Here is a 26,543-nt window from a genome sequence, read left to right on the forward strand (position 1 = left end):
ACCATTTACAATATGTCTACTGTTTCCTAATCCTTCTTCTTTCTCCTGTCGTTGGTTTATTTATGAACGCGAAACTCGCTAAACGCAGTCTCTGACTGGCTGAATTTTCCATTCAGGCTGCCGTACAAACATGGCGCCGCAAGATGGCGACACTCTCTAAGGTGAAACCCTTGCTATATAAATAAAAGAAGAATTCTAAGGCTACGAAAACCAAACAAATTTTATTTTATAGCGATTATACACTTACACTATACACTACAAATATATTCATGGGTTGTTTCAGATTTTGCCAACTATTACACACTGGACCTTTAACCTTTAAGGTGTTCACTCTGCTCTTCTCTTCACATCTCTCCCTGCAGATCAGGTGAAACGTCACAGACGTCAGCAGCAGCAGCAGCGTGCAGACCGAAACAGGAATTATGCGGAAAAGCGAGTTTGAACATCCTCTGCACTTCACTTCCTATAGTATAGTGTTACATCGCTGTTCACGCACCGGTGCAAAGGACACACACACACACACACACACACACACTGAGCTGCAGCTTGCAGGGTGTCCGGATTTGTTAAGAGGAAGTTCATAAAACTTCAGTCGGAGACGTCGTCGCCTCAGCTGAGCGCGCAATACCTGTGCGTACTTGCCCGTTAGAGGGACTCAGGTGTGTGTGCGTGTGTGTGTGTGTGGGGAGTCGAGCCAGAGGAGGAGACACACCTTACGCACCCCCCTCCTCTCGCCCCGCCCCTCTCTCCGTCCCCTCTCCACCTCTCCACCTCTCTCTCTCTCTCTGGAAGCGGAGGACTAATCGATCTGAAGTGAAATGTCGGCAAATGAGAGATCAACGCGCGCGCTGAGGGAGATCCAACAAATCCCTGGAAATGACACGTGCGCGGACTGCGGAGCACCAGGTAAGAGGAGAGAAGAGAAGAGAAAGTTTGACTTGACTTATCTTATCTTGACACTTTGTAACAAATCTCGACTTGCTGGGATGTGACGTGTAGGAGGCGCGAGGCCAGCAACAGGGCGATGGTAGAGGAGTAAAAGTAAAGTAGTCATGAAGTCGTAATCTAATTTAAGACTTTAATACAATACGGTTCAACTTGTTGTTGTGATTTCTGGACGGAGAGTTAGTGACAAGGTGAGCCAGGAGCTCAGAGGAGGGAGGGGCTTTTTCCTGCAGCCCGTGAAGGTATCAGCTCAGGCAGGCGCAGCTCCAGACTCTGGTCTGAGATCTGATGTGGAGGAGAAAAACTTTCAGAGATCTGCAAGTTCTGACATGCACACACCCTCACCCAGAGCTCTGAGTCTACAGCACAGTCTGCATGGAGGTCCACACACACACAGGCCTGCTGCTGCTTTTTAGGGTAGAGGCTGAAGTTTGGGAACTATGTCCCACTGTTAACATATTGGGTTTAAAGCCTCCAGGCTGGATAGAAAAGCTGCAGTCACTTCATGTGTCAGATTATTTTACAGAAGTCTTGATCACATGCACATGCTGCTCTGTTGTTCAGTGAAATCTAAGGAATGCAAAGGTTAATAGCAATATAAGCTAAATAAATTTTCTTGATTTTACCTTTGTGGATTGTAATGTTATGTAAATTCATATTCATATTTACCTAAGAACTTAAAGTTGATCAGTAATTGACAGACAGTTTGAATTATTGTTGAAACATGAGAAACACACAGGCCTGCTGCTGCTTTTTAGGGTAGAGTAGGCTGAAGTTTGAGATCTCCTCTGTCCCACTGAGTGAAATCTAAGGAATGCAAAGGTGAATGGTAGTGTAAGCTAAATCAATCTTCTTGATTTTCTCTTTATGGATTGTAATGTAATGGAATTCATATTCATATTTTTTTCAGTAATTGACAGTCTGTGTGTGAATTATTGTTGAATTCAACATGAGAAATAAGCTCACCCACATCAAGTCGTATACATCAATCTATCTACAGCACAGTGTGACATTAAATGCAGTTTTTGATGTTTACTTTATGTTTTTAGCTCAGGTTTGTAGTTTAGACTTAACAGACTTAAAGGGATACTTCACCCAAAATCGATAATTCACCTAGAGTATGAAACATCCAGATACCTCCATACTTCTCGTCCGTACTGACCCAACTGTCCTGAAGCCGCCACATGAAAAAGTTGTTGGGAAAACATTAATTTGATCTCTGTTTTTAGCCTTGTTGTAGTATCCCTTTAACACACACTTTACATGTTTGTGGTTTAAGGTTAAATAAACAACCAGAAAGTGAGTTTTTCATTATGTTTTGGTTTTATTTTGTGGCGGTGGCCCTTTTATAGAGTTCATACTTTGCGGTTGGGACAAATATGCAAAAAGTCATATTTTAGGTTTGGTTAGGTAAGCTTTATGATCCCATATGGGGAAACTATTTTACCACCAGGCCGACAAACAGCACAGAGACATAGACAACATAAACACAACATACGTACATACTGTCTGTGATTGAAATAGTCATAATTTTAGTCTAAATAGTCAGATCTGCGTGTTATTCTCACCCCATGAAATACATAAATGATGTTGCAGTTTGCACCAAACACACATGTTGTAGACTGAGACTTGTTTGTAATTTGTAATTGTGTACAGTGTGACACTTTTTATCCTCATTAAAAACTTGCAGCTCCTCTGATGACTTATAATATTTCAAATAATCATTGTTATTACAGTTAAAGCCACTAAATCCAGACCATGAGGTAACATGTAGATGGACATTACTATCATTGATTTATTCAGGCCAGGTTTGCACAGTGCACGCCACATACATGTTTCTACTGAGGAGTAAAACTCAGCAGCTGATGGTTCATGATAGATTTAGCTTTGTGCTCATGTTGCTGCCATTTCCTGCTGAACTCCAAGTGAAATGAGTCACTTTGGTGTTTGTTTGTTTGCCAAGTTGTGGTCAGTTTTTTGGTCCATCTCTCTCCTCTGGCGTTGTACCAACAAATGAGTTTGTATAAACCAGCATTACACGTCGTTTTCTGATATCCGAGTGGTCTTCCTGCTCTGATCATGTGATGTGGTGATAAGAACAAGGCAGAGTCTCTATCTCACACACACAAACACACAGAAACAGATCTGTGTTCACTGGCAGGCTGCAGAGAGTGTGTGTGTGTGTGTGTGTGTGTGCCACAGAGATAAGACAGGTGCGGTCAAAGCCGAGAAAACATTTCTCATATATCGAGGCTGATAAATGAGCTCTGAAGCTTTCAGGCTGCAGAGTTAATTGTGCCGCAGTGATTCTGACTGATTCTCAGAGGTCTGAAGCAGTTGGTAGTCAGACTCTGACTGACTGAGGAAAGTGAAACGCTCTCACCTTGCAGCTGGTTTTGAGGCGAGGGCACAGTTTGAAATGAGTTTTATTTTTTATTGTCAGACTCCTCTGCATATGTATCATCCATTTCCCTCTCAAAAGTTTCTCTCTCCGATCCTGCGGCGATTCGCTGTCGACTCTATTGCCTGAAAATGACTTACGATGATCAAATAATAACAATTTAAATCAGTCTTAAAGCTACAAAACATCCTCTGGATCCGCTTTCTCAGATGAGAGGATTCACTGGTTTTCTCTGCGACATCGCTGATTAAATCTGTTTGAATCTTTTTATTTCATTTTTATTTTTTTTGCTCGGACAAAAACTGGCAAATTGAATATTTCACCTCAGGGTTTCTGCAGAGAAATTGGTTTGGAAAGGCGGGCACACTGAGCGAGTGTAATAATATTATTATTATTTTTATAAGGAATATGGAAACTTTCTCTGACTCATCGTTCCATGAAGTGGGTCTGATGGTCTCAGAGCTTCTATTCTGACGACTCAATGATTAATCTGTGAGTCAAAACATAATTAATAGATGAGTCAGATGGACTCTATGGGCTTTAGAGTTTGTTCTGTTGAGAAATCATTAAACAATATCAACCCACCAGGTCATACTGTGTGTCTTGTCCCATCCATCATACTCTGTCCTCCTCCTCCTCCTCCTCAGATCCAGGGTGGGGCTCCTGCTCCCTGGGGGTGTTCATCTGTCTGGCCTGCTCAGGGATCCACCGCAACATCCCCGACATCAGCAAGGTCAAGTCCCTGAGACTGTCGCGCTGGGAGGACCACGAGATGCAGGTGAGAGTCCCTCCCTCCCCTCCCCTCCCTCTCCCTCCACCACCCACCACCCATCATCACATCAACACTGGGCTGAGCAGGTCGCTCTCAGTGTGTTAAGATCAGGTTTAAAGGGATAGTTCAACATTTTGGCAAATTGGCCCATTGCCATAATAATAGTTTTAGGAGTAGGTTTGTTACCTTTAATTATCGGTGCAAGCTATTTTTAGAACGGCGGAGCAGAGCCGTGAGCTGCTCAGAGCTACGCTACGGAGGCTAATGGGATTTCTTGGTTTCCCTCATCAAACTCATCAAATACACAATCCAACAACTCCAAAACGCTCTGGTGGACAAGTTGTGACCTGCACATTCACCACGCTATGAGATAATAACTGAACGTTACCAGACAGAGTTGGTTTAGAGGTAAATTCATGCAAAACCGCTGATGCACATTGCCGTCGGGGACAGTTTTTCAGCAAGCAGTCTCTGCATTTACCTCTAAAACATCTCTGTCTGGTAATGTTCTGTTATTATCTCATAGCGTGGTGAATGTGCAGGTCACAACTTGTCCACCAGAGCATTTTGGAGTTTTTGGATTGTGTATTTGATGAGTTTGATGAGGGAAACCAAGAAATCCCATGAGCCTCCGTAGCGTAGCTATGAGCAGCTCACGGCTCTGCTCCGCCGTTCTAAAAACAGCTTGCCCCGACAATTAAACGTAACAAACCTACTGCTATGACTATAGGGATTATGACAATGGGCCAATTTGCCAAAATGTTGAACTAACCCTTTAAGGTCAGGTTTAAATTTGAAAAGCAGACTCATTAATTAACAGTTTGTTTCCACGATGATCAGCAAATGTACTCATTTTTAAATTCTGAAAGCTAAAACTTCAATATGCTGATCACAGTTGGTTACAGAACATGTTTTATTTTTGGGTTGTTGTCACCATGTGTCATCAAGAGCCACCACCAGATGATTCATCTGATTAGAGCTGCAGTTTTGCTCGTCAAGAAAACACACTCATAAACTCACACACCGGGTCCTCAGGCATCGTCTTCTCTCTGATTGTTTGGATGAAATAACATTTTATGGTGATTTCTCAGATTTAGCAGCCTCTGTGCCTCTGACCATAAAACACAATGTGACAGGTTTAATGCAGCCACTTTATGTTGATGTGAATTTTAAGAAAAAACGCTGTCACTATGAAAACAGAGAGTTTGCCTTTTTATTTTTTATAGATCGTACAGCCACTTCAGTCTCATGACAGCATGAGTAATGACCAGAGTGATCCCGACGATAAAGAAAAACACAAAATTGTCAAAAAGTAAAATCTGTTCTCATCCATCACACTGTTGCTTCAAGTCGACAGATTATTCTCCTCAGCAGAGAGAAATACAGATTGTGCTTTATAATGTATCATTATTTTTATTATTACATTAAAGTTTTCCTCAGCCTTTATTTCTGTTGACAGTTGGATGGACAGGTTAAAGCAGAAGTAAGCGATCCGGTCGTTTTCGCTAATGCTGGGTTCCAGGCAGGCTTTTGAAACCGTAAATTACAGCTTCAAGTCACAACTTACGACTTTGTAGCGTTTCAGGCAACCCACTCGTGTTTTTCTGACCTGTTTTACCTGTGAAAGTCACTATAACGGCCACTCGTAACTTCCGACCCGTGAACTCGTACCAGATCGAACTGGTACGACTTCACAGGTCGGAAAAACACGAGTTTCCTTGAACGCACCATAACAGTCCTCGTCCCTACGTCACCACATTCACGGCGTCCCTTGGCTGCACACACAGCCCTGCATGCCGTTCTCTCTCCTCATTGGATAAAAACTGTAGGATACGATAAATGTTTTCTCCTCGGCTCAGAGCAGAGCAGAGGGACTGAGAGACCCGTGTTTCAGACCAAACACTCTATGTAAGTGATTGCTGTCGGAAGATATAACTATTTAAGACTTATATTAACACAAATATATCACTTACTTCTGCTTTAATAACCTGAAGTAAAGACGTGCACACACGGAGCACTATACTGAAACTATGGAAACATACATACAATTCCACCAGAAGAGCAAAACCGGCTGACATTTCTGACGTTCTGAAACTTGTGGATAGTCATCAGGCTGATGTATGAACAGATGAACTACACTTCAAATACCCAAATGATTTCCCAGCTAGGAAAAACATTTCCCACTTTATCACACAACCTTTCTCTTAACATTGATGTATCTGGTTCATGACTTCACCAGCCTGTTGTGTGATGATGATTTAGATTCCTACACTATGATTATAGAAGAGCACTCTGTGCAGGGCCGTTGCAAGGAATTCTGGGGCCCCTGAAAGAATACTAGACTACATATCTTTTATCATTTTATATTTATTTATTTATATATATTTGTTTTGATGCAAATGCAGCATTAGTATGAGTATTAGTCAGGGTTATATGCAGAATAATTTACTCATAGAAACATTAGGATACTGGGTGTTTTTTGTGGGCCCCACCGGGTTGTGGGCCCCTAGAGTTGTCATCACCTTGCTCCCTTATCCTAGTCTGCACACTGTTGTAGCTCCTCAAATGTTTATTGTAGGCTATATAGCCTACAATAAACATTTGAGGAGCTACAACAGTTTATTCTCAAAAAGTCTGTTTGTTTGTTAGTCCTGCACCTGTAATACTTTGGATGTGTGTGCTCTATATTGTACACCACAAAGGATACCACTTTAAAACTGTTAAAGTTAAGTAGCATCATTGCAAACACACAGGTTAGATTTTTATTGCCTTTTTTATGGGAAAATAAACCAGGTGGGTATCAGTCACTACAAATCACATTTTTTCCCCAAGTACACACACTACACACAGTGATTCCCAGAAAGCGAGTGATAAATGCTGCCGGTGCCTCGCACATCATTATCTTATAAGATATTTGTTGCATTTATCATCTCGGCTCACTGATCTATTCGCTTCCCGTAACGTCAATAAAGATTTTATTCCTGTTGAGTGTATTCTCCAGTTGAGCATATAACAAACTGCAGTGATAAAACTGTCTGGTCATTTTGCCATGGTGATTTTCATCCTTGAATAATCTCTGTGTATGTATGTGTGTGTGTGTGTGTGTGTGTGTGTGTGCGTGTTTATGTTGCTAGTTCATGGCTGAGAATGGTAACGAGCTGATGAAGAGTAAATATGAGGCCGCCGTCCCAGTCTACTACTACAAACCAACCCACAAAGACTGCCAGTGAGTAACCATGGCAACACACACACACATGCATAAAGATCATACGTGTTGTCAAATGTACAATTCATACTTTTCCTCTTTTGAATTTGTAATATGAGTGTGTACTGTGAAGCTGTGTGCACAGATGTGTTATCTATGCTTGTGGTTTCCTGTTTCTGTGCATGCATGTGTGTGTTTGTGAGTGAGTGAATGTTTGCATGCAGAAATATTGATCTCCAGATTAATCCCTTATAAAGATGTTATCCCAGAGACATCATGAGATGATTTTCAGGATTAAAAAAAAGAGAGATCTCCTTCTCTTGAAGTGTTTACCAGCCGAACTCTCACTTTAAGTTGCACTTAAGTTCATCAGGTGAATTTGGAGGATTTCTCAAGTTTGAACAAGTGGAACAGAAGTGATTTGTGGAGGAAAGAAATATTAAAAAATTGGGAAAAAATTAAAATTGTTAGAAAAATGAGACACCTCTTAAGGCCTCTGAACGAGCCTGATCAATGGATCAAACTTTAATTCTATAGCACTTTTCATGCAATTAAAAATGCACCCTATCCCACCACCCCAACCTCCAAATACAGAATGAAACTAATATATAAATCCGGGAATATATAAAGAACAGGGACTGAACCAAGGAAATGCTATCATAACGGTGGTAAGATAAGATATGGGGAAACACTGGAGGTAGATAAAAAAAAGTCTTTCAAAATGAAGCATAGAAGAAAATCAATAAAACTGGGCCCATAAAGTTGCAATAAAATATATTTTTTACCTCTTCTCATGAAATGATTGTGACAATGTGATTTATTCTTGATAGGTAAAGTGTATATCTTCTCAAAACTTTATTGATCAATCTCTTCCAAACATATCACTGTGAATATTAAACCTTTATATGAACATTTATAATAAGAATAAAAAGAGAAATATGTCTGAAAACAAAATGATTCTAACTTTATGGGCAACCGTGTATAAGAAAGGATATTAAAAAAAACTGGTTAAAATAAGTATACATAGTAGGATAAATAAATGCGTTCACAACTAAATCAAATAAAAATATGCTGAAGCGTAGAATGATTATAATAGAATAGGTAAGTATCAATAACATCAATACTAACGTTACAGTAGAGCTGGATTTGTAATGACAGATTCGGTGTGTTTGAGATGCTTCCTGACTGAGGGACCAGTGAACTCCTCTTCCTTCTGCTTGCCTTTGAAATGCTTCAGAGTGAAACACAGACATAAACTCTGAGCTGAGTGACTCACATGTTCTTTCTTTTCCTCTCAGCAGCTCGAGCTCGGTCAGGTTGTTCAGCTCAGTCCACTGATTATAAATAGGATTCATGTCTGAGCTCCGACTTTCTCTTCCATTGTGACTCTGAGTCCAATTAACTAATACTAATTCAGATTCTCAACCTTTGGAGGTAAAGTTCAACCTAACACAATAATATTAAAATTCTCATTTTAATTTATCTGGAATTAAAACGGTTCAATTATGAAATGCACAGTCTCGGAAAAGAGCAGGGGACTGTAGCTGAATATAAACTGTGTCCGTTATCCCAAAGCAGTTATTCCTCTTGAATAATAAGACGCAGGTTTCACAGAATGTTAATTTACTTTGTCGTCTTCATTGGTAATGATACAGAGAGGTGTGATGCATTTCATTTGCATCAGTGGATTTCTTGTATCAATTTGTTGCATTTAACACGGCACAGAAATATCATTATAAAGTGAAGAGTGTGTGTGTGTGTGTGTCTGCTGCTTGGTGCATCATGAACTTAATTTCACCCTTTTAGATTATGAATCCTCTCGACAACCTTGTTTTCCACCTGACGAGTGATGTTTTAAAGGTGCAGTGTGAAACTGAAGAGTTTGTTTGTCTTATCACTTCTAAGTGACTCCTTCCTTTTGACGTTAGAGCACGGTATTCAAGTGCGCCACATTAGCATGCTAACCCTAACCTTTAGGCTATTAGCAAAGTTTGACCTGTGTGACTTATGAAGCAGCTGCTACTTTGAGAGTTTGGTACATTTGCGTCCGGTCGTGTGCGATGCTGAAGTTTGACAACAGTAGTGATAAGATGCAATTTTTATTGTCACTTTCATGAAAAACCTTGTTACTTTAACATGGGAGTGAGAAGCCGTTCTCCATGTCTGCTGGACAAATAAAAAGGAGACACATTTAAAACAACACAATAATTCTAAAAAAAAAAGAAAAAAAAATTGATTAGAAAAAGATAAAATAAATAAAAAATAGGTATAGGAGTTTGAGGAGGTGGTGAAAGGGGTGGGTCATTATGTTCGTGGCCTTTCTGACACAACACACTGGACAGGTATACACCAGCTCACATCAGTGTGGACACATCTGTCCTTTTACATCTGTGTCTGTGTCAAGAGGTAAAGAAAACTATCACAATGTTACTGTGTAACTGTTACACAGACTCACTATGACCCACAGTGAGTCAGCGAGACACTTGTCGACACTGCTGTGCCTGTGACTACACATTGTGAGGACGAGACACTTTGACTGTCTCTCAGTCTCTCTCTGTCTCTCTGTGGCTTCATCGTCAGGCTGAAGCCTCCAGACAGGAATGTGAGGAATGGTCTGAATGTGAATGTGTGTTTTAGGAAAAAGAGCAGGTCTAGTGAGGTGAAACAAAATACAACACACGTTTGTCGCCTACACACAGAGCGCAGTGGGGACGATGAACCCAACACCTCAGTCTATACTTTACTGTAGGTCTTTTTCTTGGCTGACAAATGGAGTGTGTGCTGATTGAAGGAAGCAGCAACTCGACACTATATCTGTAAAAATGTGCCTGAGGACGACTCCAATCTACACACACCCTATACTTTCTCACAGACACACACATATTTGTACACGTGTGTACATCACTCTTTCATCATTAGAAGAAGGTGAGAGGAAGAAAGTACTAGTAACTTTTATTCATCCAGGTAAATCAAGTGAGAACAAGTTCTCATTTACAATGATGACCTGGGACAAAGGCATCGAACATAACAAAATACAAATGCAGAGTTTACAATACAATAGCCTACAATAATAAGTGTAAAACAATTAAACCAGGCATGCCCAAAGTCCGGCCCGGGGGCCAATTGCGGCCCGTGTTCAGATTCCCACCGGCCCACAGTCTCTGTCATAAAATCCATAATATGCGGCCACCTGCACGTACAAAAAACAAAAAACACATACAATAAAAAGCAATTTTATATTTCCCCAGAAGACGGCAGCAGACCTGTGGCCGCACTCTAGCTGCGCGACCCTTGACCCTTGCCTGCCCATTTCTAAAATATAATATAATATGAAATATAATATGCAATGTTTCAAATTAACCTAGATACTGTATGTTTAAGCTTCCTGATAGTTTTTTTTTTCCCAACAGACTTTTTCTTCATTTTATGTGGTCTTCAAATATGAAAAGCAGAGTAATTTTGGTAAAAACTTGTTTAGATGTATTTAAATTCTATGTGAAGAAATGAAAAGAATGCCATTTGCAATAAAAACAATTGATTAAATAGTTAATTTGCATTTAATGTTAATGGTTCAAAGGATGTCAGGCTGAATGGTCGGCCCCCACACATTTTCACCTCACCAAATCTGGCCCTATTTGCAAAAAGTTTGGACACCCCTGAATTAAACATTCAAGTAAATACATACAAAGAACGAGAGAGAGACAGAAAAACCACTCTTTCAACTAAACTTCAGTCATGTTTTAGTTGTATTTAGTTTGCGGCCCCATGTTTTTATATTTTTTCTGTGTTTTATTTGAAGTTTTTGATCCATTAGAGGATAAAAACTTTGTGTTTTTATTGATAACAGGATGTAAAAAAGAACTAATCTACCGGAGCAGATGAGTTTCCAGTTCTAGGTTTCTGCTTTAATGCATCACAGCTCAAACTCTTACTCATCTACCACAAAGTGCACAAGACGTCTGTTGGTTTTCTTTCATCTGGCAGCTTTTTTTTTTTTTTTTTTTACAAGCCGCTCTGTTGACGTGTCCTCTGTTTGTTTGTGTGTGTGTGTGTGTGTTCAGGGTGTTGAGGGAGCAGTGGATAAGAGCAAAGTACGAGAGGAAAGAGTTCACTGAGCCGGGGAAGAATTTTACATATGAGGAAGGTAAGTCACACACACACACACACACACACACACACACACACACACAGACACACACATGCATGCTCAAAAACACACCTGTGCTAATGAATGACCTTTCTCTGTCCTTCTGCAGGAACTAAGGACGGCATGTTGATGAAGAGGGGGCGGGACAACGGGCAGTTCCTGAGCAGGCGATTCGTCCTCTCGGAGAGGGAGGGGACTCTGAAGTATTTCACCAAATATGACGTAAGCAGCAGCTTTTAATTAAACCTGCAGTGGCCACATGAAGCACACACACACAAATACACACACCCTACACACAACCATGCCCTGAAGACACCAGTAACCTACTGTAATTAGACAGTGTCCTAGTTAATGTCCTCACTTCCAGAGCAAACACCCACACACACACATGCAACCACATCACAAATACCTTAATTGAAAGGCACTTAAGACACATGAAACACACTGTAACACACAGTTAACTTATATAATCACACATACGGAATAAAAGACGACAAAATGAAAAGCTAAGCGCTGCCTCCTCTCAGTCGCGGCGTGCTCAGACAAGCTTAACCAGCAGTCTGTCCTCGCTGTCAGTGAGGCTGATTCACTGACTAAGCTGTGTACACCACCCAAACCAATTAGGGGGCTGGAAGCACTGGGAACACTTTGTTTGTCACAGTAAACCAGCTCAGGAGAAGTGGGAATAATATATTAAAAAAATAAAATAAAAACACTAGAGAGAGAGTAAAGCTGCTGTTTTTTTCTTTTACTCTTCACTGTGATGTAAATATTTTTCCTCTGAAAATATTTCGCTGGTACAGTATCTCTCTCTCCTTTTTCTGCTGGTCACTGTTAGTCACTATAGTGAATAATAAAACAAAGGCATCCTCAGTCAAAGTGTCAGCGGCTGTGAGTTGGTTGGCTTTTCTAAAATCTAATGTATAAAAATCTAAATCTGATCTAGTGTCAGCATCTTCCTGTTAAAAGGATAGTTCAACATTTTTGGCAAATTGGCCCATTGCCATAGTCATAGCAGTAGGTTTGTTACCTTTAATTGTCGGTGCAAGCTGTTTTTAGAACAGCGGAGTAGAGCCGCAAGCTGCTCAGAGCTACGCTACGGAGGCTCATGGGATTTATTGGTTTCCCTCATAAAACTCATCAAATACACAATCCAACAACTCCAAAACGCTCTGGTGGACAAGTTGTGACCTGCACATTCACCACGCTATGAGATAATAACAGAACGTTACCAGACAGAGTTGTTTTAGAGGCAAATACAGAGACTGCTTGCTGAAAAACTGCCCTCGACGGGAATGTGCATCAGCGGTTTTGCCAATTTGCCAAAATGTTGAACTATCCCTTTGAATTCAAAGGCTGAATATAGACACATCCTGGATCCATAGGTGCCCATTTAGAGTCAAGTCAGGACAGATCAAAGCTCAGCGACCCACACAGGTTTTCAGGGGTTAATGTGTGTTTGACCAGCGATGCTGATGTGTGGATGATAATTAGAGATCAGATTTTCACACAGAATGTAGCCTCAGGCCTTAACAGTTAACATACACTCACCTCGATATGTTTCAGAAGTTCACCATATAAAATGGTTTCTGGTTGGGGTCTCAGGACCTCCGGCTGGTACAGTAAATATGGTCGAGATTTGTGGCTGGTGTTGACAGAAGCTATTATAAAGCCCCACTCATCATGAAGTCCAAATATATTTATAGTTTTTTCATAGAAAAAGGCTAAATCTAGATTTTATTTATTATTTTTATTCTTCACACATAGGTACAGGACTCCAGACAATGAGGAAGGTCAGCTAATGTCAACAAAGCCCTGAGGTTAAACAGTTTGCAGGATCATATCTAAAAATAAAAAAGTTATCAAGGTCAAACAACTGGATTAAAACATACAGATAAATGTAAACACAATCTTTTCGTTACAGAAATAAGTTTTAAAAACTTGGTTCCACTTTCTCTTTATCTTTGTTTACTTTTGATTTACTACCTAAAGCCTGACCTTAGGCCAACAGCATTAATATCACATCCCCTCCACCTGTAATAATAGATTTACAGTAAGAAGTCTTGGATTAAGTCCAAATGTTATTGACCCGTGCAGCTCACACAAACACCTCCTCCCCCTCTTCTTCCCACTCCCTCCTTCCCGCAGGCCAAGGAGCCCAAAGCTGTGATCAAAGTGGACACCGTCAACGCAATCTTCCAGCCGGAGAAGATCGGAAACCCCAACGGCCTGCAGATCACCTACCTCAAAGACTACAGCACCCGCAACGTCTTCCTCTACCATGAAAACGGCAAGGTCTGAAACCCAGTGTGTTGTGGTGAAGAAGTTATAAGGAGTGTAAACTAGAGAAGAGATTGCCCCTGCACAACTCAGATAAAACTCCACAATGGTGCAGGTGGTGTCAGGAACAAAAACCATGAAAAAAGAAAAGAAGGTTCCACCGCACTCAATGGGGTACATTCAATAAATTTATTTGTTAAAACCGCAGCAACGCGTTTCGCCCCGTGGGCTTCATCAGCCTGATGCTGCGGTTTTAACAAATAAATTTATTGAATGTACCCCATTGAGTGCGGTGGAACCTTCTTTTCTTTTTTCAAAGTTATAAGGAGTGTATTTCTATTATTAGAGTAAATTCTGAATAATTTTTCAGTAAGAGAACTGAACTGCTGAGTCATTGAAGTTGGCGTCGGCGTGAGATATTTGTCACCTGTCACATCGAGGGACTGCTGTGTGTTGTTGGTGGGCGAGTCTCCAAACCTTTTAAAAGCATTTGTGCTAATTTTACTGACTGATTGGATCCATTAGCACCTGACATTAAAGCTGCACATCCATCACTCTGTGTCGCTCATAAACACTCATGGAAATATATGGACAGTAGGTTTCAGTGTTTGTCGTCAGGGTGAGAAGCTCTCTGTGGCGGTGGACTTGACTGAGAGCTCAATGTGGAACAACAGCAACACCTGCTTCTGCTGAAGTTAGCATGCTAACCAGCTAGGTGTCAACACTTTCTGATAGTAACTAAAGGTCCAGTGTGTAAAATGGGAGTAAAACCGTGATATCTAGCGTTCAGATTCTAGTTTGCTGCACTCACCCCTCCCATCGGCAAAGTGACAGTGGACAAAAAAACTTGTTTACCACGATTTGGACGACTGGGAGTATTTCAGGAGCATGGAGCGATGAAGTTAAGATCTAAACCATTTTACGATATGTCTGCTGTTTCCTCCTCCTTCTTCTTCGTTGGTTTATTTATGAACGCGAAACTTGCAAAACTCGATCTCTGGTTGGCTGGATTTTCCGTTCGGGCTGCCATACAAAAATGGCGGCGCAAGATGGCGACACTCTCTAAAGCAAGACCCTTGCTATATGTGAACATAAAAGAAGAATTATAAGGCTACGAAAACCAAACAAATTTTATTTTATAGCGATTATTCACTTATACAAATATATTCATGGGTAGTATATTCAGATTTTGCTAATAAACCATGCCAGTAATACACACTGAACCTTTAAAGTATAGCATCCATAAAACATTTCCATGAAAACTTTCCACATTATAAACTTTGATCTTGACAATACAACAGTGGCTTTTTATGCAACAATCACTACAACATGGTAACACCTAGAAACCATGTTTGGTCGACAGAAAACTTCCACTTAGCCCTTTAAAGACAGGAGGAAACTCAAAATTGGGATGCCTAAACCTATTGTATATTACTAATACAACAAGATGGTGTAAGTTTTCAAATGTTTTTTTTACCATCTACTGTATGTACAATATCGTAAAATATACTGTACCAAGAAATCAGACGTTACTCAATTTAGCACAACATACATTGTGTTATGAATGAAGTCTGAAAATGCAATCATGTTTTAAGGCCATAAACAGAAGCTCTATAAAAAAACAAACACAGGTAAAATTGCTCTTAACAATTAGAAACATGGAAAAAAATGTATATTTAATTACACATAAGATTATTTCTACCCCCTCTCTGCACAAAGTAGTGTTTGTCAAATTGTTCCCAAGGATGTGGGTAACAGGCCTACCCCAGAATTCAGATGGCATTTTCTTTCACATGGTAAACCATCTCCTTTATGAGTGAGCAAACTTGCTCTGCTCAGGAAGGCTGCAAGATGTGGTGTAGAGCTTCAGGAAGCTGCAAGTACAGACCTGCACAAGCAACAGAATCATGGTTTTAATATTTGCAATGTGAAGATGTGTTTTTTCTTTGTCAGATCTCTGTCACATTTACAGTCTGGTATCATCACCTCTTTATAAATACAAAAATAACTAACGTTGGACTCTCCTCTTTCTCTGTGTCATCCCCTCTCTCTCTCTCTTCTGTAGGAGATTGTGGACTGGTATAATTCAATCCGTGCTGTTCAGCTTCACTATCTAAAGGTGGCGTTTCCTGGGGCAACAGATGCTGAGGTGAGCACTAACCCACACACACACACACACACACCTACCTACCGTTAATGATTGCTGAGATTAAAATGATATTTATATTGATTTTATGTCAGTGTTAATGAGGCGCTTTAACTGAGATGGATGAAGCTCCATTAGTGTCGTTGTACCTCATACATGCTCACTAGTTCTCTCTCTCTCTCCCTGAACGTGAGTGTTTTCTCTCGTGTCTTTGTCGTGTTTTTAATCCCTTTGTTTTTGCTTGTTGCTTTCAGCTGGTACCTAAACTCACCCGCAACTTTCTGAAGGAAGGATACATGGAAAAGACAGGACCCAGGGCAAGTAACACACACACACGCAGTCACACTCACACTGTGAATCTCCATTTTAACTTCTTCTTTCTCTGCATCTCCTTGTTTCCACCCAGGAGTCTGAGGTCAGGTCTTACAATCTCACTTTATACAGTAGTACACAAGTTAGATATTTTCACAAGTTAGTAAATGTGTGTCTGGGTGTTAAAGGACCCCAGGGTGTCACAGTTAGGTCTGAGATACACAGGTCAGGCTGAGGAAATGCTAAATAAATGAGAAAAGCCCTGAAGGATTCTGACATGAGGAGTGAGGTTGAGGTTGTGTTGGTGCAAAACATTTCCTCCGTTTCATATTTTTTCATATTCAGCATTCAGGATTAAAATCACAGCCAGACTACAGACTATTAATCATAACAGTCGGGTTAATTTCTACTTCCCTGGGGTGTTAATCAAGGATGTCCAGACCTCTCCTGGAAGTACAGGGCTAATCACGGCAAATACACTCAATTAAGACAAATTAAAACAATATTTACATGGGAGGAAAATAGCAGAGGGTGCTCTCTAATTTGGTGTAATCATCCAGAGCGGCTGTGATTACATGGGAAATGTCAAATGTTCATTTACGCCACCTTTTTTATAGCAACACCTTCATTACCAGCTATGATTTTGTTCAAGTTTATTCATGAACTGATTTGAATTGAAGAGACTTCTACATTTCAATACAGTCCAAGCCAAACATAAAGATACAGGATTATACTGTGGGGGATAAAAATGTTATTATCTTGTTGTATTTTTTAAAGTATTAGTGTTTTTGCTCTTAAAAAGCAGAGTAAGCTAAGCAGCAAAACATGAGTTTGAGTTCTGCCGCAGGAAAAAAAATCAAATGATCACAAGCTTATAAATAAGTGCATTTTAGTGTGGTGAATCATCTAGATAGATAGATAGATAGATAGATAGATAGATAGATAGATAGATAGATAGATAGATAGATAGATAGATAGATAGATAGATAGATAGATAGATGTGTCCAAAACAATAGAATATACACGAGTGCAAAGGGAGCAACTTAGACATAGGTTAAATACTGTGCTACACAACTGCAGTGCAATACATAATTTAAAAATGATATAATACTAATGCAAAACAGCCAAAACATAATTTAAAAATGAGGTGTGTTGTTGTGCTTATTACATATTATTATCCTCTATGATATGCACACATCTTAAACAAGCCACAAGAGAAATATTCAATAGTTTCAATAAAACATTATCACATCAATAGATCACTGATGAGCCAAAGGAAAAAAAAGTGATAAATTCCACCTGTCATCTTTTCTACCATCCAGAGAAACCAATCCAGATTCAAACTACATTTCCATTTAACAAATCCCCCTCTGTGATCCCGTCCTCCTCTCCCTCTGCTGTAATTGAATGAGAGCCGGGGCTGAGCGGGGTAACCAGCCCAGCTGTCAGCGCGGGCGGCTGCTCTCCAGCGCTCGCCTGACAGGCTGACTGACAGCTGAGAGGGGCCTACCTACCTGGCAGTCAGTCTGTCTCTCTGTCTGTCTCTCTGTCTGTCTGAGAGAGGACGGCTTCCAGCTGAGGATCAACTTAATCCTCGAGTGTCAGACCCTCACAAAGTCTCACAAAGCACAGACACATGTTGGGATTAAGAAGACTCACAAAAAAACAGGCATTTGTACACATGCACGCAGTAATGCACTGTTGCACTGACACTTTTATATTAGCATACGTACACATATACTATACTGTTGCTTTTTCTCACACGGGATTTAGACCGACACAAAAGCAACCTGAGCCTCAGTGACACAACAGCTTCTGCATCCACACACACACACAGAGAGAGACACAGACTCTCTGTTTAATCTCCGTCTGTCAGGTTAAGAGATGAAAGGAGTCGCTTACTTGCTGCGTTGGGACGATTTTGCTAAATGCATGTCATCATTCATTCCCCTCACACGAGCGAGACATGTTTGTGGAGGGAGTCGCTGGTGAATTGAGAAGGAAACAGTGTCGTCGTTCACAATGAGACTATCAAACACTTTTTTTTATGAGGACAATTTGTCAGCAGAGAACTGAGCAGCGTCATTATTTGAAGCTGAAAAGAAATCAAGCTGCTTGTGCATTTCAATAAGCTCTTCGATGGCACTTCCCGACGTGTGGATTTTAAACAATGGCACACTGATGTAAACTTTCAACCATGACAACAAGTCACTAGACAACCGGGCTTTGTGAATTCAGTATAAAAGTGTTGTGAAGGTGGTGTAATATATGCTCAGATGGGGATAACCATGGAAACTGTGCAAATCAAACAAGGAAGTGTGTTTTTTTTTATATGATTAAATATTCACTTATTTGAAAGCCTGTGATCAGGGTTTAATGCACTTTCATGGTCAAGTTACAAAATAAATTTGTGCAATGGATTCATACTACACAAATTAATTCAAAGTTGTACTTGGCCCAAAGTATAATCAAGCTTAATACGTTTAAAATGAAGTGAAATGACATTCAGCGTTGAACAAACTGGAGGAACCGACTCCCAATGGACATTAAATCATCTCCCTGAACCATAACAGGCTTTAAAAAGGAAGCTGAAAACCTGCTTTATTCTCCACTGAACTCATTTAATCATTTTATCTTTGCACTTTAATTAGATATTACCTGTTTTATAAGTGGTGGTTTTTATTCTGTTTTCATATTAAGCTCTTTTTTATTCCTATTTCTTAGGCTTCTTTTATTTCTGTTAATCTCATTTAATAACCTTTCTGTTTGCGTTTTCATGCCAAATGAAGGTTTTTTTTTTCGACAAAGTGGTTTAATCTGCAAATAGGTTGGTAAAAGAAACACTCATTCCCTGATGTTGAGGTTTAAATTCATTTTCAGGATTTTAAAACAAAGAGGGAGGGGGCTCTGAGCCTTTGGGCATGGTTGTGGGCATCTTGTGACATCACAAAGTCACAGGAAGTCGTGACTGTCTGGTTTAAAGGCTCATTTTCTAAATACAGACTGTGTGCATTTTATCTGTGACTGAGACTTTGGTGCTTTTAGTGTATTAATATAGAACCTAGAGCTGCTTTATGGTCAAAAAAGAAATGGAAATCCCACTTTATACATCTCAAAGCCTTTAATGCTGCTTTGTATAACCTCTGTCTCAGTTCCCTTCTCTGTCTGACCTTCTCTGTCTCTGTCATCCGTCTGTAGCAAACAGAAGGCTTCAAGAAGCGCTGGTTCACTCTCGACCACAGGCGACTCATGTACTTCAAAGATCCACTGGTACATCACACACACACACACACACACACATACTGGAAGGACTTTAGTCTCAGCACCAGTTCATATTTCAGGCCTTTACCATGGTTCAGTTTCTTGATCACACACTACCAATAACCCTGCTTTGATACTATTCCTGCTCTGTAAAAAAGATATAAATGAACAGGAGTTCTCTTTCCATCAAGCAAATTAGATTAAGTAGACGATGTGGAGGATATGAAGCCATGACTCAGTGGGGGAGCGAGTGAGATAAGGTGCTTTCATTCCCTATGTAACGTTATTATACACACAGTATGGCCTTTCTTGCCATGAATTCACAGTATGGACTTAATCTGAGTGAAGTGAAATGCTACAAACCTACAAGCTCCAAGCTCTTGACATGTCTACAGGTATCTGATATCAGTACTTGAAGTGTAGAGATTTTGAGAAAGTGAAACTCTGACTCACAGACTGATTAGAGGGGAGTTATTTATTGCAGTTGTTATCACACAGACATGAAGATGGGGGTGGCTCCGATTGCCCAAGTCTTGGCTAAAATACACACCAGATAGCCAAGGAACATTAGCTCTGCATTGTTGCTGATGTAACAGTTCAATGGAGAGGTGCAATAATTATAGGCGCTAAGTGACTGAAAATGTCCGACCCGGCCCCCGGGAGACTCAAGACAAGAAAAACTGGTAGATGAAAGGAAGCGGAAGTCGAGTGAAGTGGAGTGTGTTCTGGGAATATGTGGAGGAAGCTCAAAGCAAGTGTAATCTGATCATTTGGATAATATAATAGCTAAATCATGCGCTTTGGATGTGTTTACAATGGCTCTCTGTGCATGTTAAGTGCAAAGCTTTGGTTACAAAGGAGATGACCATGATCAAACAGCATCCCCTTGTGGTTATAGCAAAAAAAAGAAAAGAAAAGAAAGTTTTTAAGGAAGTAATGCAACAGTTACTCTGTATAGTGGTTATGCAGCAGGTTCTGTTTAACCTGCTGAGGCCTCTTAGAGCACTGGTTGTTTTACTCTGACCTCTCTATCCTCTGTGAAAGGCAGCTGACAACCAAGAATGTGCACAAGTTAAAGTCTATTGTGGGAATTTGGGGGCAAAGTAAACAAGTGCAAACCCATTTGATTCTGTTATTAGCAGGGAAAGATATCGAGATGGTTGGAGATAATCAATACATTCATTCTATTAGTAATTTATCACCTGTATTACCATTAGAAACACAATAAACATGCTGGATTGTAGCAAGTATGCTCATTTACATCGTTTTTTCTGTGTCCACGATCTTGATTTATTGTGTTAAAATGCTAATCTGTGCTAATTAGCACCAAACACAAATTGCAGCTAAGGGTGATGGGAATATTTATCAAATGACAGCACTAGCTGATAAGGGACACAGTCTCCAAAGTGATTCATTCATCCTGACGGGGACAATACCTCTGTTGAGAAATTAATTTGTGAAGCAATTTGCATCATTTCGTTTTAACTTGAATTGGAGATGAGAATAATATTTAGTAGTAGTCCAAAAGGTTTAGTAGCTGAGAATGGTAGTAAATACAAAAAAAAAAGAGTGACACTTTTTGTCACAGTATCCTGAATTCAGATGTATGTGCAGCTTATTGTCACATTTACTCTTCATGAACTTTTTCACCTGTACAACAAAACCACTGCAGCTATAAATCCACAGTAAAATGACAGTGACCTTTTGACTCTTGACTTTCATCCTCTGTCTGAAGGACGCCTTCGCCAAAGGTGAGGCCTTCCTGGGGAACAGGGACCACGGCTACAACGTCTACCTTGGCTTGCCCGCGGGCACCCACTGCAACGGTGCCTGGCAACACGGCATCACCATAGAGACACCGGAGCGCCTCTTCCTGTTTACTTGTGAGATGGAGAGCGATCAGCAGGAGTGGGTGAAGCACTTCACCGACATCATAAGTGCTCCGATGTCCCCCCAGGAGTACACCAGTAAGCATTCAACACTTTTAACTATGTAGTCCCAGGGGGCTCTGCTCCCATAGAGAATGAATGGGAGGAAGTGAACAAACTGAAAAATGATTAGATTTGTTCAAACATCCACTGCTTTGACATACTTGCACCTAGAGACTCCATTTGAACTTCAAAATGTAGACAAAAGTCTTAGCTATTTTTGTGGTTCTCCAAGTTTCTACAGGTTTTATACTTTTTGATCAATCACTCTTCAATGATCATGATCATTTTTGGGTGATATTTTGAGATTATAATGGGTGTGTATTGCGTGGAATGTTCGGGCTAGAGGGGTGACATCATCAGCTAGAGTTGGAGACGTTATCTAAAATTTCTCTCTTTCCACGCTGCTTCTGGCCACAAATTACACTCTACACACGTGATTTTTTTCCACAGTTGTAGACAAACCTATCCTCTCTCTCACAATGTGCACATAAAAGCAATGACACTTACAGAATGTGAACTATGACCCTCTTAGTGAGGCCAATCCCTTCCTGGTGCTCATTAACGTGGGTGCAAAATTTTGAGCACATTTCCAGAGAAAAGCAGAAGTGCCTCCTATTTTTAACTTGCATGAGTTTCCAAAGTATTTACTCTAGTAACACCAAAAATATATCAGCATGTTCAGGAAGTCCTCTGGCTGCTCACGGTCTGCCTGTTATTCTGATTGGAGCCACCGTTTGGTCACAATGAGCCCAAACGTGGGACCATCGCAGAGGCAGAATATCCTCCTCTTATATCTCTGTAGTTATCTCAGCCCTGTCTCCCATAACTAGACACACAAACACACACACAAGTAACCCTATATGATAACAGTTAGGATATTTTAGTTGTAAGCCTGAGTTTGAGAGTTTGTATCTTTCAGTAAAAACGAAGCAAGTACAATCACCAGCAACCTCTGAGGGCAGGGTGACACACAGGTATTTTTGACAGATGTAATGTTATGTAGCGTAATGTCAACCGTTGGCACAAGATTTCAGTTTTTGTTATAAAAACTTTGTAATTTTGTATTGAAAAGTGCTATATTAATTAAGTTATAAACATTTATTGAGTAACACTCTATAATAAGTACACACTATTAAAGGGACAGTATGTGACATTTACCCCCATCTAGCGGTGCGGTTGCATGTCGGCACGTATTCTTGCTGTTGCGTTTACGTAAACTCGGGCAGAAGTCAGAAAAACAACACACGCTGCATGTATCAGGATAAACAAGCCTCTATGTAAACAAACGGTCCGCCAGCACGAGGCAAAACAATACAGGCGTGACAATATGTTGTCATGGTGATGTCGTATTGTTTACCTGACCCACGTTTTACCGGCTTTCTCTCGTCGAGTAAAATAACATCCAGTCGGTTTGCCGACGGCGTCACTCACGGCGTCATTCAGGTGTCTGACTGCACCTGAAGGCAACACCAGTGCCTCCGTCCTTCCTCACACTAGCTACACGGTGGTGACAGTTTTAACAGGCGCTGTCTGGAAAACTTTCTCCCCGAGCCGAGAAGCTCCGGCGGCCGGAGTTTGTGGTTACTTACAGCCACGGTGACACTGAACGTAAAACATGGCGATTCAACATGGCAGAGAAGGTTCGGTGAACCCCCCCCCTGTATGTTTGTAACGACTTGTAACATCTCATTCTAAGGTACGAGAAAGCGCTCGTTTGTATGCGGGCGCGATTCCACTTCAGTGAAATACGTATTTATGAAAGCGATATTTGATTTTTGTCAATAAAAAGCCAATAAAGTCCCATACTGTCCCTTTAAGCATTAGTTAATCATCATCATTTATAACATGAATACTCATTATGTAGATAATAAAAACAGTTAAAATGTTTTACTCATCATGGATAAGCACTAACTGTATTTATAAACTACATATTGATGAGTATTCTTGCATTATAAATGAAAAATTCAGTATTTATTCATGTTTAACTAATGCTTAATAAAGTGTGTACTTATTATAAAGTGTTACCCATTTATTGTTATTATGTTAGAAAGTCCCATCAGCAAAAAAGTGATGTGTACAGGATGAACCACTGCAGCATTAAGGGTGGCACTAGTGCAGGAAATGTTGCTAATATAAGTTTAACACTAACACATGCCTACAGTATGTTTGTGTGTAGGGTATGTGACCTATGAATAGGTGAAACTTATTAACCTGGTGGAACAGGTTGACAGCTCCATAGTGTCAGCAGCGTTCAGAGAGAGACGGCACTCTCAAAATTACTGTGAGGAAATTTTCTAGTTAGCTTCCTTTTTGTAAGTGTTAGTTGTTTTTTAAAGCTTCACATCAAATAGCTGCTCTGCTCCACGGGGGGAAACACTGAATAAATAATAAGCTACGAAAATGAATTAGCTCTCACACAAATTAAACAAAAGAAAAACTTAATTAGATTAGGTTAAGATGTATTTAAAAGTAAACTCCCTGTGCAACTTCAAACAAATGCCTATTATATTCATGTAAATACACAACAGTTCATTACAGGTCACAGAGCAGTTTCAGTGGGACCGCTGTGGGTTAAGTACCTGTTATGTCTGTTTTTTTTTGTCTAACTCTGTACTCTACTTTGTTGTGTTTTCCAGTGGAGGCCATGTTCAAGCACAGACACTGATGGAGCAGGCGCCTACAGGAACCACCCCCTCTCCTCTCAAGTCCCTCACCACAGGTTTCTGACTGTGGACCCACATCAGTTCTCCACTCCTTCAGTACTTTTGGGAAACTCGACTGTCATCACTTACACGGTCACACTGGAGGTTTCTGCTGGCGAACAAGAGGACCAAGGAAAGATTCACTGGTAGATTACCGACATCTACAGCTTATAGAGACATTAATGCATTCATATATAGCTGGAATCACTTTCATTAGATTTTTTTTGTTGTTGTTTTGGTAACAGCTTCGGCGTTCATTGCTGTGGGGTGGTTTTCGCACTGCACTTCCAAGAGATCGTTTTTGCTAATCAAAGAGTCTGAGCAGTATTATATCATGTTTCAGCCTGGGTTTTATGCAGCTCATGTTTGAATGACTAGATGGCACGCTCGGTCTGTTTATACATGGTGCTTCTTTTTTTATTATCATAAAGAAATGTGTTTGAAAGTCGTTGGGTTGTTAGATAGTTAATACGAAATTTAAGAAAACGGTGTTAATCTGGGATGCGACTGTGATATAATTTCTGAATCCTAATAATAAGGCACACAGAGTCAAATAGTTCATACAGATGCAAACACTTCTTTTTTTCTTAAACTTTATAATGACACTTTATAATCAACAAGAGTATTGCAGCCCTGTTCGTGGGCTGATAGGTGTTATCATGCTGCATGTCCCATTTCTCTGCTAAAAGTCAAAAGTTTTCCATTTAACTCCCAAGCAAAAATAGTTTATGCAGACACACTACAGTAAGGTTTACATCAAGGTTTTAACATAACTTTGATATGTTTTGTGTTTTTTTCTACAATGAGCAGGTACTAAATGATGAACATGCGTGAAAGATGTGGAAACACTCGTGCCTGTATATGGTCAAACAGCACCTCCAAGTGGCTTACAGTACAATACACAAGTCTTTGCTAAAGCAGTGAAAGAAATCTACTGATAAGTTATTTTTTTTCCTTCTTTTTTATATTCTGGTGATATAGTCTTTTTTTTCTTTTCTATTTTTCAGTTATAAGAAATTTCCCTGTTTTTTTCTGATTTGATTATTATTTTAAAGGCATTTGTCTGTTTTTACAAAGGCTGACTGACATAGCATATAAAATAATTGATAATCACAAATAAAATATAAAATTTGGTCTGAATGTTGGGTCTGTACTTATCTGTACATGTCATAGCATTACATGAATATCAAATTTCAAACTGAGGGTGTTTAAAAGCCATATATGAGAAGCTAAAGCATCTTTTTCAGTTGAATATATTTGCATTTTCTTTATTTCTTGAAAAGGCTTGGGCAATGAGACGAAGAGCGATATATAGTTGAGTACTCTCAAATTGTTTATTTATGTCACACCTGTGTGGCAGGTAACACCAACAGGAAGGACTGTTTAGTCTTTTTTTGTATTTGTCATTAAATGTGTCTTATAATCTCATATGGGATGGGCCACAGTGGTGGTACAGTATGACAAGAAAATAAAAAATCCATTCATTCATTCATTATACAGTCAACTTAATACATGGGCAGAAGACATCTGAACATTTTTCATATTGTAAACTGTAGAGAAAATAATTCAATATATTAGGGTGCAAAAGTTCAGAAGAAAATTAGATGCTGAAAATTTATTTTGTTTTTTAAGATATGTAACTCAAATGAATAAATCTGCTCTTCTCTTATTGCCATAATGCCACCGTGGTTGTGTATCGGTGTAGCTGTGGACGACCGCCCCTCGTCAATGATTTCTGGGTGTCTAAAACTGCACCTTGGTGCTCAGAGACGGCAGGTTGAGGCCTGAGAGGAATACCTCATAAATCGGTAGGCCTGTGCTAGTTTATCACCCGGGTGAGAAAGAGGTAGGTCAGAAGAGAGGAGAGGAGGGAGAGGGTCATCGTCACCAGAAAAGGACACAGACAAGACGCAACCGTGTTTCTTTCATCTGAGACGAATGAATGAGGTCTGGAGATTTGAGGGGAAACATAAGTTCATCTGCCGTCAAAGTGGATCTGTAATGAGTAGTGGAGCTGCAAGGAAACATGGATGACTTATGTGAAACAAAGGATCTGCATCTTACCTCCTTCAGTTCCTGCACTCGGGGATTAAACCCAGAGGAAAGAAGACAGGATGGATTTTGACTGAGCACTTTATAGCTGTTGATCCGCCCATAATTCAACCATCAAGACAAGAAGCTAGCAAACTCGCCATCCAATCAAGACACCATGCTGATGGAGAAAGTGTTTTAATTTGATTTTTTACCCCCTGTCATGTTAAAAATGGACTTTATAAATGTTCCATCCCACAGTGAAACTCTCCGGAGATGTCAGTGAAATCCTCTCAAGCGAATTTTTGCTCTGTGGGAGCTAATTACCAGAGATCTGGAGCAGTTTGTGTGTGTTTGAGAGGCAGCGACCTGACTCACTGTGTCACCCTGCTGCTGCTGCTGCTGCTGCT

At 40.1% G+C, this 26,543-nt stretch overlaps 1 protein-coding gene across 1 annotated transcript; it reads left to right on the forward strand.

The window, feature by feature from the left end:
• The first annotated feature begins 571 nt into the window (after window positions 1-571).
• On the forward strand, window positions 572-25,231 carry LOC146992330 (arf-GAP with dual PH domain-containing protein 1). The gene is made up of 11 exons (XM_085785630.1): window positions 572-906; window positions 3,994-4,124; window positions 7,253-7,344; window positions 11,385-11,467; window positions 11,580-11,692; window positions 13,619-13,765; window positions 15,816-15,899; window positions 16,151-16,213; window positions 19,407-19,478; window positions 21,205-21,436; window positions 24,037-25,231. The coding sequence occupies exons 1-11, from the start codon at window positions 819-821 to the stop codon at window positions 24,063-24,065; spliced, it is 1,134 nt and encodes a 377-aa protein (XP_085641756.1). The 5' UTR covers window positions 572-818; the 3' UTR covers window positions 24,066-25,231.
• Window positions 25,232-26,543: the final 1,312 nt, after the last annotated feature.

Source organism: Trachurus japonicus, chromosome 1 (genome assembly GCF_045865225.1).
Source record: "Trachurus japonicus isolate A0001 chromosome 1, Traja_1.0".
Taxonomy (NCBI): Eukaryota; Metazoa; Chordata; class Actinopteri; order Carangiformes; family Carangidae; genus Trachurus; species Trachurus japonicus.

Bases quoted from the DNA above. Each gene is read 5' to 3' on its own strand.
- LOC146992330 (XM_085785630.1), top strand. From the start codon at position 819: ATGTCGGCAAATGAGAGATCAACGCGCGCGCTGAGGGAGATCCAACAA. The intron at 7,345-11,384 runs GTGAGTAACCAT...GTGTGTGTTCAG, and splicing joins CCAACCCACAAAGACTGCCA to GGTGTTGAGGGAGCAGTGGA. The intron at 11,468-11,579 runs GTAAGTCACACA...GTCCTTCTGCAG, and splicing joins GAATTTTACATATGAGGAAG to GAACTAAGGACGGCATGTTG.